Here is a 12,904-nt window from a genome sequence, read left to right as displayed (position 1 = left end):
TCTAACTAGCCTGGAGTGACCTGGGTGATAGGAAAAGAAGGAATTGAAGGAGCAGAAGTTGTTAGAGATGAATGGTGCTGAAAGGAATGATTTTCATAGGTGTTAAATTTTCTGTGAAATAGGGAGTGTAGCCCTGCAAAATGCAGGAGAAGCCAAAATCCTTAACTGTGCTGTGGACCGTATGGGGGATTATTAACCTCATCAATTAAGACATTCTTTTTCTGGTAAATAATGTGGTCACTGCCAGTTTTTTTCTAATGTATTTGATTTTTATCACTTCTTTTTTGACACATGCAGTTGGGATAATGAATCTATTCTACTTGCACAGAGCTGGGTGCCACGAGAAACAGGTATCATACTTCAATGATTGTGTTCAATATTTGTCATTTTTTTATCCCTCTGTGTAATAATTTTAAAATGGCTTTTTTCCCAAACAGTAATATTTGCCTCAGATGTAAGAATAAGTTTTGACAAATTTCGGAACTGCATGACAGCAACTGTAATCTCAAAAACCATTATTACAACTAATCCAGGTAAAAAGCTATTTGAAATTTTTTATCCCTTTGGAAATGACTACATCATGTATTCCAATATTTGTGCAGTGCGTTTAATAATGAAAATGAAGCTTGGATTTCATTTGAATGAAAAGTGAAAAACTGCTTCATATGACTTTGAAAAACTTACAATGAGCTATATCTTTGATATCTTTACAAAAGAAATGTGAAAAACCAGACTCATTTTTAAAGCATCATCTCTTGTGATGATTTTGAGAGCTCATTGCTATTGATTGGATAACCTAAATTATTGACTATTTAAAAAATAAATTTAATTTTACTGCATTCAAGTAACAGCACTAGAGAGTGGAGAACATATATATAGTATCATTAGTTCATAATTGTTAGTGGTTGTTAAAGGGTTTAAAGCTGTTCTAGCATGAAATCAGGGAAGCAGGTTTGGGGAGATGAGGGGTTGGTGCCCTTAAGCATCCTCAGAGTGCTTTGTAGTGCAGATAGAAAGATCAGCCCAACACTGCAGAAGAGTACAGAATTCCCAGAAGTGAATAATCCTTCAAAATCTCAAGAAGATATAAATATAGTAGGTATCATTTTAAATATAAGTTCACTCTACTGGTCAATAACGAAGCATTAATAGTGACTGAGAACTATAAAGCAATTTTGTCTTTGACCAAACTTATCAGAATTTTTAAAAGTAAAATTACTATGAGATATGATATAAAATAACAAGACTTTTTAAATATAAGTGTGTTGGATCTTGCTCATCTACTGCAGGAATGTTGTCTCCTTAAAAGCAGTGTCATGGGAGGTGATACGACACTCATTGATTTGTTCTTGTTGAGCTCTCGTCTACTGTGCACATGCTGTGTGCTGGGCACTGTTCTGGGTCCAGTGACAAAACACAAATATCTCTCCTGCTCATGGAGCTCACGTCCTAGCAGGGGGTAGACGGAGAATGAACAATAAAGATAGCACATCCATGAATTATGAAATGCTTGAGAAGTAAAAGAGGAACAGGGTCAGGAGGGTCTAGAATGCCACAGTGTGTGTAGGGCAGGTTGCTGTTTACGTAGGGTGGTCAGGTAGGCCTCACTGGGAGGGCAACATTTGAGCAAAGACGCGGTGAGGCAGTGAGGGGGTTAACAATGAGGAAAGAGCACACCAGGCAGAGGGACCAGCCAGTGCAAAGGCCCTGAGGCCAGTGTGGCTGGATCTGATAGAGCAGGGCAGGAGGAGGAGTGGAGGTCAGAGAAGAAATGGAGGTGATCGAGAAGGACTTACTGATAAAAGAATGCTGGCTTTTACTTTGTAGGAAAGGGGGAGCAGGGCAGTGACATTATCTAAGTTCTAAAAGGATTGCTCTGGCTTCTTTGTTGTAAATTAGTGGGGACACAACCATGGTCTGTTCTTACCACAGGGCAATAGTGTCACTCTTCAATTACTTTTTTTTTTCTTTTGAGGAGAGTACTATGGTTTCTTATTTTTAATATTTTATTAATAGACTAATAGACTATTTTTCATATATTTAATAACATCAATGATAGAAAATCTTCATCCTCTAAGGGTAAATTTGGTCTGGGAAAATTTCTAAAAGACAGTTGGATTTGTCTGGTGGAAAAGGTTATCAAGCTTGACAGTACTAATCGTATCAAAACCTCAAGACTAAGTTAATGAGACAGATTTGAAGGATGTTGTGCGTTTGGCTCTGAAAACAGATTCAAAGGGGAAATGTCAAAGTGTTTTGAGCAATGCTAACATCATTAGAATAAATGCCTTATTTCTCAAGGAGACAAATATAAAGGAGAATATGTATAATGGTGTGTGAATTTCAATATGCTTATTTAAATCAGTCTTATTTCTAATTTCCTGGGCTACACATGCCACATAGAAATTAAGAACCTCTAAATGGTTTGAGCTTTCATCCTAGCCAGCATGTCCAGGCTTCCTGCCCCGAGAGAGTTCATCAGATGGGGAAGGCAGAATTTCTGTCCCCCCACAGACAGTCTGGGATGACCCTGTTGTCCTTAGAGCTCTTGACAGCAGTGCCTACACCCCACCCTTCCTACCAGCTTCTGTCCCAGGATGCTTATTAATTTACAGATATTTAGTGAATGCCTTTTATTTGCCAACTATTGAGGTAACTTTAACACTTTCTGGAACAAGGAAGTACATGAGTGGATGGATGCTCAGATGGATGGAAGGATAGTCACTATAACTGAAGTACAGAAATGAAAAGGCAAAACCCCTGTCTGGGATTCCAGTCTAGTTCTGAGAAAGAACCAACAGTGATAAGACTTGTGGTACAACAGGACGAGGAGGAAGAAACCCTGACTCTGTCCAGGGGAGTCAGGGGGTCCAAGCATTGGCAGGACGGTTTGCAGAATGTTGGAGATGGTGAGGGAGGGCTGAAGACAAGCAGGTGTTAGAGGTTGGGGCTTGGAGTTGAAGGGTGTCAGAGTTAGAGAGCCCCTCTTCAAAATCAGATTCGTGCCTTCTGGCACATTATCTCACTATTCCTGAGGATACTCATGTCCCAAATTGAGGAGCAAGCTTTTTTTTTTTTTTAAAGTATTTTATTTATTTATTTATTTATTTGGCTGCTTCGGGTCTTCGTTGTGGCATGTGGGGTGTTTAGTTGCGGCACGCAGGCTTCTTTCTAGGTGTGGCGCACAGCTCCAGAGCACGCAAGCTCTCTAGTTGTGGCATGCAGACTCTCTAGTTGTGGCGCGCGGGCTCCAGAGCACACAGGCAGGCTTCTCTCCAGTTGTGTCACGCGGGCTCTAGAGCACTCAGGCTCAGTAGTTGCAGTGCGCGGGCTTAGTTGCCTCGTGGCATGGAGGATGTTAGTTCCCTGACCAGGGATCAAACCCACATCCCCTGAACTGGAAGGCAGATTCTTAACCACTGGACTACCAGGGAAGTCCCGAGGAGCAAGGTTTTGTTTTGTTTTGTTTTTTAATTATAAGAATCTTTTTAAAAAATTAATTGGGCTTCCCTGGTGGCGCAGTGGTTGAGAATCTGCCTGCCAATGCATGGGACACGGGTTCGAGACCTGGTCTGGGAGGATCCCACATGCCGCAGAGTGGCTGGGCCCATGAGCCACAATTACTGAGCCTGCGCGTCTGGAGCCTGTGCTCCGCAACAGAGAGGCCACAGCAGTGAGAGGCCCGCGCACCGCGATGAAGAGTGGCGCCCGCTTGCCACAACTAGAGAAAGCCCTCGCACAGTAACAAAGACCCAACACAGCCATAAATAAATAAATAAATAAATAAATAAAATTTTAAAAAATTATTTATTTATTTATTTATTTATTTTTGGCTGCATTGGGCTTTCTCTAGTTGTGGCTAGCCGGGGGCTACTCTTTGTTGCGGTGCGCAGGCTTCTCATTGTGGTGGCTTCTCTTGTTGTGGAGCATGGGCTCTAGGCACATGGGCTTCAGTAGCTGTGGCCCGTGGGCTCAGTAGTTGTGGCTCACGGGCTCCAGAGAGCAGGCTCAGTAGTTGTGGCACACGGTCTTTGTTGCTTCGCGGCATGTGGGATCTTCCCGGACCAGGGATCGAACCCGTGTCCCCTGCGTTGGCAGGCAGATTCTTAACCACTGCGCCACCAGGTAAGTCTGGAGCAAGCTTTTTTTTTTTTTTTTTTTTTTATAATTTTTTTAAAAATTTATTTTTATTTATTTATGGCTGTGTTGGATCTTCGTTTCTGTGCGAGGGCTTTCTCTAGTTGTGGCAAGCGGGGGCCACTCTTCATCGCAGTGCGCGGGCCTCTCACTATTGCGGCCTCTCTTGTTGCAGAGCACAGGCTCCAGACGCGCAGGCTCAGTAATTGCGGCTCACGGGCCCAGTTGCTCCGCGGCATGTGGGAATCTTCCCAGACCAGGGCACGAACCCGTGTCCCCTGCATTGGCAGGCAGATTCTCAACCACTGCACCACCAGGGAAGCCCTGGAGCAAGCTTTTTAAACAACCTTAAAAAAATTTTTTTCTGACTAGAAAAGAAATACATATAAAATTCAAAAAATACATAAAAACATAAAAAGAAAGATCAGCTGTAAATTCACCATCTCATAAGAGATAATCATTTCTTTGATACATATTCTTCCAGATAACTTTGCTCATGTATCTTTTTTAAAATGAAAGGGAATTGTATGACAATGTTTTGTAAGCTGCTCTTTAAACTCATGATATCTGGTGTACATCTCTCTGTGTTAATGGGGCACCCCATCACATTGTTAATGGCTTTGTAATATTGTGTTTGATTGTATTCTTATACGTCTTCACTTTTTACTGTTAAAAATAATTTTGGATCATTTACAGTGATTTAAAAAATAATCAGTTTGCTGTTTACTTATTATGCATTTTCAATTAAGATACACCAGAAGCTAACATCCTATTGAATTTTATAAGAGAAAATAAAGAAACGAATCCTCTGGATGATGAAATTGACAGTTATTTGAAAGAATCCACAAATTGTAAGTGACCTTTAAATATTATTTGAATTTTTAAAAGGCCAGAATTTGGGCCTATAAAGTTACTTAGTAAAAGATATTATATTCTTATTATGTAACTGCTACACTTCCACTTTTTTTTAAAAAAATTAATTAATTTATTTATTTTTGGCCGTGTTGGGTCTTCGTTTCTGTGCAAGGGCTTTCTCCAGTTGCGGCAAGCGGGGGCCACTCTTCATCGCGGTGCGCGGGCCTCCCACTATCGCGGCCTCACTTGTTGCGGAGCACAGGCTCCAGTCGCGCAGGCTCAGTAGTTGTGGCTCACAGGCTTAGTTGCTCCGCGGCATGTGGGATCTTCCCAGACCAGGGCTCAAACCCGTGTTCCCTGCATTGGCAGGCAGATTCTTAACCACTGCGCCACTAGGGAAGCCCTATACTTCCACTTTTAAAAAGGTAGTTTAAAACTTTTGGAGGCTTATATAACCTTTTGCCAATCTGATGAGAGCTATGACCTTTTCCCCAGAAAAGTAGCTGTACCCACACATAGAATTTTGCATAAAATGTCATGTGTTCACAGACCCCAGACTGAAGCTTGACTTTAAAAGGGATGCTGGGACTTCCCTGGCAGGCCAGTGGTTAAGACTCCATGCTTCCAAAGCAGGGGGCGCGAGTTCTTTCTCTCTGGTTGGGGAACTAAGATCCCACATGCCTCGTGGTGTGGCCAAAAAAAAAAAAAGGATGTGGTTTGTTGCCGTCTGTGGCTTATGCTTAGACACTCAGGAGAATGGGGAAAAGCAGAGGGAAGACTTCAATCATTCCCTGAAGGCATGTTCTTGTAACTTCATCCTAGGAGGTGAAATACTTCCTAATAATTCCTCTCAAGAGAGTAAGTAACAATTGAATTAAGCATGAAATAAGTTATTCTGCAAGTCACATTAACTTGTAAAAGAAGAACTTTGTTATGCTTTCCTGGGGGATATTTAACATGTTTCCTTTCTTTCTTTCTTTTTGTTTTTTTTGTTTTGTTTTGTTTTTCGGCTGCGCATCGTGGCTTGTGGGGAACTAAGCCTCGAGGTGCAGCCATAAATAAATAAATAAATAAATAAATAAATAAATATAGTCTCTTCACCATTTAAAAAATTGAGTTGACTTGTCTTTTTCTTATTGATTTTTAAGAATCCTTTAGATATTCTGGATATGAATCCTTTATCTCCTTATAGATTGCTAGCATCTCCCACTCTATGGCTTGCCTTTTCATTCTTTTAATGGAATCTTCTGATGATCAGAAATTATTCATTTTAATAAAGACTAATTTCTCGTTCTTTTCCTTTTTTGCTTTTATGTCCTTTTATATAATCAGTTTTAATATATCATATATAATAATTTTTCTATTACATGACTTAAGCTACTACATATTCTCATTTGAGCTTTGTAGCTTTTCTATTTGGATATAATCCTTCGGAGTTCTTAGAATATATTTAGAACTTCCATGACTTTTTTTTTTTTTTTTAGTAAATACAATAGTTGATGTCTATACAGTTGAACAATTAAAGGTAAAAGCTTTGAAGAATGAAGGAAAAGCTGATCCTATCTATGGAATTCTTTATGCTTACATTTCTACACTGAACATTGATAATGAAACTACAAAAGTAGTTCGAAATAGATGGTAAGCAACCAAATTACTTTTAGAAAGTTCATTCTTATAAGAAATAAAAACAATTATTGTTAATAAATTTTAAACTCTATAAAAGTTAAGCTATTCTTTGACATAATAGTGGTTATGCATTTGAATAGTGGTTATGCATTATGCATAAGTGGTTATGCATTTGACAAACTATTTAGATTCAAAATTATAATTGCCTTTTAAAGCAAAATTTAATTTACTGTGTTTCAGCAACCCTAAAATAGAAAGATATAATAATGCCGAAACTTTTAACTGGGATGACAAACTATTGTTTTATGACAATTCAAAAATTATTTTGGTGACCACATCCTATAGCAATACAAGTAATAGCATTTTAATAAATTATTTCAACTGTATGAAGAATATGATTTCCAACCTCTCCTAGGTCAAAGTTAGTATCTACTTGCATAGAAAAGTAAACCCAAGTAGATTTAATAATCTTAGCCAAAAAATGCTTGGCAAGAAAATTCTAAAATGTTATTGTGAAAGTCTCCCTATGGATTTATAATTGACATTTTTATTGACATAATTCTAGATTCACATGGCACTGTAAGAAATAATATATAAACTGTACACTTTGTCCAGTTTCCCCCAATGGTAACATTTTGCAAAACTATAGTATCACATCATAGACAGTAATGACATTAATTAAATCCATTGATCTTATTCAGATTTCCCCAGATTAATATGCATCGTGTGTGTGTGTGTGTGTGTGTGTGAAATTTCATATAGTTTTATCATGTGTAGGTTTGTCTATCAACCACCACAATCAAGAAATTGGCCTATGGATTTTTAAAACATTGTATGATTTGGTATTAAAGTTGAAAAAAACTAATGTAGAGGCTGTTGTGTAAGGCAGGTGTTTATTTTTTGAAAAATATTTTTCAAAAATTAAAAACAATGTTATTGTCTCCCTTATTTTTCCTACATCTTTAATATTGATATCTGAGGAAAAGTATCTAAAATTTAATTCAAAAGTGATCTGTGGCTTACAAGAAACCAGTATCTTCAGATCATTCCCTCTGCTTGAGAAATTTGAATTAGTCTTCCTATTCAAATTGGCAAAGTAATGACTGCTTCAAAAATATAAAAGAGCATGGAATTATCCCTTAAAGAGAGGAGAATGTGTCACTAGCAGTACTAGCAGCATTTAGAGTGTGAACCTCCCCAACCCTCAGGTTATTCTGTGGATGTACAGAGGACTTAGTACAGGACCAAGTGAGCATTCATGGAACCTAAGCTTTCTAGGCACAAGACAGGATTCCTGCCCTCAAACTCTGAGCCAGGAGATAAACAAACATACCTGCAATAACATGGAATAGGATGTGATAGGGTGTAAGTCCGTGCTGAAGTGTAAGTTGTGCAGCTGTTCAGAGAAGGCGGGGAGCTGGGGTGCAAGTGAGGAAGGCCCCAGTTGGGGAGTGATCCTGGGCAAGAACCCCAGCATGGGGGAAGGTAGGAGGCAGAACTGTGAGAGGACTGGCTTGTCCCAGTTTCTGAAGCAGGAATACTGAAAATGAGGTTGACTGAATAGAAAGCATGTTGTATTGCTGTGCATTGTTCCTTGCTATTTTGTAGGTCTATTTTGTACCCTGCTCAGTGCTGAGCACTCTGTAATTACTTACTCTGTAAATATTCCAGGTGCTGACTTAGGCTAAAAGTCTAAGTGATAATTCTTCTGCTAGAGATCAGATTTGTCACTTAGGGCCTTCACATTCTATCTTGTCTTTGTTTCTTTTCAGTTCAGGCTGTGGTTACATTGTAAATGAAGCATCCAGCACTTGTACAACTTGCAACAAAGATTCTTCAGAATTTCGCAGCTTCCATATGCTAATTGATCTTACTGATCACACAGGTACCCTCCATTCCTGTAGTCTCACAGGAAGTGTTGCTGAGGAGACTTTGGGCTTCACGGTAAATAATAAAAAGGAAAATATGTTTAGAAATACTTCCAAATTGAATTCGCTTCCCCAAACATATAGGTTATTTTGGTGAACATTTGATAGAAATTAATTCATTAATAAAGAGGTCTGGGAAAAATCAATCTTGACTTAAACACACATTGTTTTAATGAACAAATAATTACATATTGCATATTAAAATCCTAGCTAACATTAACTGTTAGGAATAACAAGAGAGGTCCTTGGTGACAGTGGAGAATAAACATGACATTTTATATAGTCAAATAACAATGGGCAAAACAACACCTTAGAGACACTGAGCAGGGTCCTCTGTGAGGAGGGTTTGGCAGTATTTCACCTACCCAGGTGTATAAGGTCAGCCACGAGCTCTTCCTCAGTCTGCCCCATAGCACAGCAGCAGAGATTAGCTTGTGTGCTTGATGTTAGGTTTGATGTTTTTTATTGTTAAAACCCGCTCATGAAGTTTACCATTAAACCTCAGTGGTTTCCACTTTGTTAAGGGGAGCTTTCTGTGCCGAGCCACCTGGCTGGCTTCAGACATTCAGTTTAGAGCCTTTCTGTCTAGCCTTATCTCCTCCATCAAGAGAATTGACCTGTAATTACTATGGATAAAATTCCATTTCCAGTGAGCAAATTTGTTTTACATTATTGTCAAGATGAGTTATCTATATATTCTTTGGAAATATTTGTTTAATTTTTTTTATCCAGGTAAATGAGTTTCTTGCAATGACGGATGAACAGAAAACAGCATTAAAGTGGCAATTTCTTTTGGAAAGAAGCAAAATTTATTTAAAAGTTAGTGCATTTTATAGTACTGTATTATTCTTTTTTAAAAAATATTTATTTATTTATTTGGTTGTGCCGGGTCTTAGTTGTGGCAGGCAGGCTCCTTAGTTGTGGTGTGCGAACTCTTAGTTGTGGCATGCATGTGAGATCTAGTTCCCTGACCAGGGATTGAACCCGGGCCCCCTGCACTGGGAGTGTGGGCTCTTAACCACTGCGTCACCAGGGAAGTCCCAGTACTATGTTATTCTATATGTTCAAGCAATAAGAAAATCCTGGAGTATGATGTAATAAATTAGGGAATTTGTTATTTTTAAAATAAATTTATTTATTTTTATTTTTATTTATTTTTGGCTGCACTGGGTCTTCATTGCTGCGTGCAGGCTTTCTCTAGTTGCAGCGAGCAGGGGCTACTCTTTGTTGTGCTGCACGGGCTTCTCATTGCGGTGGCTTCTCTTGTTGCAGAGCACGGGCTCTAGGCGCGTGGGCTTCAGTAGTTGTGGCATGGGGGCTCAGTAGTTGTGGCGCACGGGCTTAGTTGCTCCGCGGCATGTGGCATCCTCCTGGACCAGGGCTCGAACCCGTGTCCCCTGCACTGGCAGGCAGATTCTTAACCACTGCGCCACCAGGGAAGCCCAGGAATTTGTTATTTTTAATAATGCCCAGTTCCCAGATGTGCAGAAGGATTTGGCTACCATAGAAACAGTGGAAGTAATCAGCTTTTTTCATATAGTATAAAGAAGTTACAAATGATACAAAAGAAAAAGACCAACAAAGAAAATATTAACTCCGTTAATGTTAACTCCAAGGCTAGGAACTGGGCTTTAGAGTCAAAGCTGGGTTCCCCCCGCCCCCATGTGCGATGCTCCTCACTTCAGTGAGCAGTATTCAATAGCAAGTTAAATGCTGCAGTGAGACAGACTTGGGTTTGACTCCCAGTCCCACCATTCCTCAGCCTATGTGACCCTGGGGAGGTTAATTAACATCTCTAAGCCTCTAAAATTCTGTGCTCCTACAACTCTGATCAGAGCAGACTCCCGCAGCAATAGCAACACTTCAGTGTTGGAAGGCCACAGAACCTTAGTGTTAAAAGTGTAAAATGGGCAGTGGGACAAACTCCCCTTGTTTTGCAAATGAGGAAAATAGGACCAAGAAATGTTGCTTCTCGCCCCAGGTCACAGGTGAGATAGGGCTACAGTCTACATTATTTCAGATGTTTCCTCTTTTACACTCTTAAAAATTTTTGAGCTCTTAAGTGAGTTATATCTGTCAACATTTATTGTACTAGAACTTAACATTGAGAAAAATTTTAAATGTATTCATGAGCACACATTCTTTTAGCAGTTAGAACAATGATATCATCTCATGTCATGTAGCCTCTCGAAAACTACAGTGCACTCTGGTGAAAGAATGAGAGTAAGAAAGGCAAACAGCATTTTCGTATTATTATGAAGATAGCTTTGATCTCATGGATACCCTGAAAGAGTCTTTGAGAACACTGGGTCTGCTCCATCTCAGCCTCATAAGCAGGTTTTCCCATTTTCCTGTGGCTTCCTTTCCTTGCAGCCTCAAGCGTATCTGAATAGATTGCAGACATGGAGTCACCAATGGCCTCAACAATATTTCTAGGACCTCAGTTTGAGGCCTCTTCGTTACTAGGCCAAAGGGGGAAAATTACAGTAATATACTGCATCTCTTCCACCATTTGCATGAATCCACCTAAATACTGTACTGTCTATTCCCAAATCAGCATATACTCAGATCCTTGTCCAACTTTGTGGTTTCCCTCCAAACAGGAGGTACCAGTTGCTCTGAGTTTGATCAATTTAAATTCATGGTAATTTATTTATAGTTTCCCAAACTTGATTCAAATATAGCAACAAATTGCTCTCAAGTAAATGGATATTGTACCTTTCCAAAGAAGATGTTAAAAAGATATTTGTCAGATTTAACAAAGATTTCAAGCAGGTAGTGATTATATCACAAAATGTAATAAAGATTGTGAGCCTCCGGCTTCCCTGGTGGCGCAGTGGTTGATAGTCTGCCTGCCAATGCAGGGGACACGGGTTTGAGCCCTGGTCTGGGAGGATCCCACATGCCGCGGAGCAACTAGGCTCGTGAGCCACAACTACTGAGCCTGCGCGACTGGAGCCTGTGCTCCGCAACAAGTGAGGCCGCGATAGTGGGAGGCCCGCACACTGCGATGAAGAGTGGCCCCCGCTTGCCGCAACTGGAGAGAGCCCTCGCACGGAGGCGAAGACCCAACACAGCCAAAAAATAAATAAATAATAAAAGTGTTTAAAAAAAAAAAAAGATTGTGAGCCTCAAATACAATTTCAATTGTTATAAATCAGTTAAAACAGAACATGTAATTTAAGAAATAAGAACTTACATTGCTCTGCTAATAAGATAAAAACAAAGGATTTCCATATAGGACATTTTGTATATTTATCATATTTCAATTAAAAATAATGGCTACTTAAAGTGGTTCATTTGGAGGGATTTCAAAGTGAGTTATTCATTTCAATGTTTTAAAACACATAGTGATATTAGTATCACAGATCTTGTAAGATCTGATATTAGTGTTAAAGAATAATTTTCAAAAAGGTTAAATTGACTCATACAAAATAAAATGAATACATGTCAAAGATTTAATTCAATTCATTAATTAATGAAGGAAATTAAAATGCCTAGCTGATGTGTCCTTCCACTCTATACTAAATAAAATGTTGGTGAGAGTGCTTTGTAAATTGTAAAAAGTGAGACATCATTATTAATCAACTGCATCATGATATCGTTGTGCTCTAACAGGTCACGTTACTGCTGCGGGTTCACGTCTGTCACAATTGGTTGTTTGAACACACTTTAAGCCCTTTTTTCTACATGTTGGATTTGAAATCCCAACTTTCCTACCTGAGAAAAAGGTCATGAAAAATTGATGTGGATTTTTACAAAATCACTGTCAGAAGCCAGATCTATAATTTTTCTCCCAACTCTGCCTGAGACTGGAACTCTTTCCATTGTCTTACAGCTTTAATTGAAGTTTTTGTTCATATCTGTGAAGGAAACTCATTGCTGTTCTTTATTTGTGGTCGTTGGTTTTCAGCTTTGTATACCAGGTGATTTTAGAAACTAACTCTCTTTTTCTCCCTGCAGTTTTTTTTATCTCACAGAGCAAGGGGTGGACTGAGAGTGAGTGTGCTCTCCTGTAAGCTCGCAGATCCTATCGAGGCAAGTAGGAACTTGTCTGGACAAGGAAATATTTAAAAACCAGACGTCATTTTAAACTCTGGAAAAGAATATGAGTTTTAACCGCCTTTAAAGTGGAAAATGAGTTTGAAAATTACAGATAAAATTGTATTTTGTTCAAATGTGGTGAGAATGTTTCTGTAAATTGTTATTCTGTTTCCCCCTGGAGTCCGTTAAGAGTAAATCCTAAAATCTCCCTCTTATTCAAGTTCATTTCTTAGAAGGCCTTTTCTACTGGCTTTGCCCTCTCTCTTCCCAAGTTGGAAAGTGTTTGCATGAATTAATAAACAAGTTTAATCTTT

General features: G+C 39.2%; 1 protein-coding gene across 3 annotated transcripts in view; it reads left to right on the top strand.

Annotated features, from left to right (window-relative positions):
* The window catches only part of MEIOB (meiosis specific with OB-fold), a 31,753-nt gene extending 18,849 nt beyond the window's left edge, over positions 1 to 12,904 (top strand). Inside the window, exons 8-14 of one of the 3 annotated variants that reach the window (XM_082431845.1) lie at positions 298 to 350; positions 438 to 533; positions 4,887 to 4,988; positions 6,477 to 6,630; positions 8,391 to 8,562; positions 9,279 to 9,365; positions 12,510 to 12,904. In XM_082431845.1, the coding sequence (XP_082287971.1) occupies positions 298 to 350; positions 438 to 533; positions 4,887 to 4,988; positions 6,477 to 6,630; positions 8,391 to 8,562; positions 9,279 to 9,365; positions 12,510 to 12,620 (775 nt within the window). In that variant the 3' untranslated portion in view covers positions 12,621 to 12,904. The remainder of the gene's footprint in view (positions 1 to 297; positions 351 to 437; positions 534 to 4,886; positions 4,989 to 6,476; positions 6,631 to 8,390; positions 8,563 to 9,278; positions 9,366 to 12,509) is intronic. The other 2 variants (XM_082431846.1, XM_082431847.1) reach the window with 2 other exon arrangements.

The sequence above is a fragment of the Balaenoptera physalus genome (genome assembly GCF_965194825.1).
Source record: "Balaenoptera physalus genome assembly, chromosome: 16".
NCBI lineage: Eukaryota > Metazoa > Chordata > Mammalia > Artiodactyla > Balaenopteridae > Balaenoptera > Balaenoptera physalus.
This window is presented reverse-complemented; position numbering and strand designations above follow the sequence as displayed.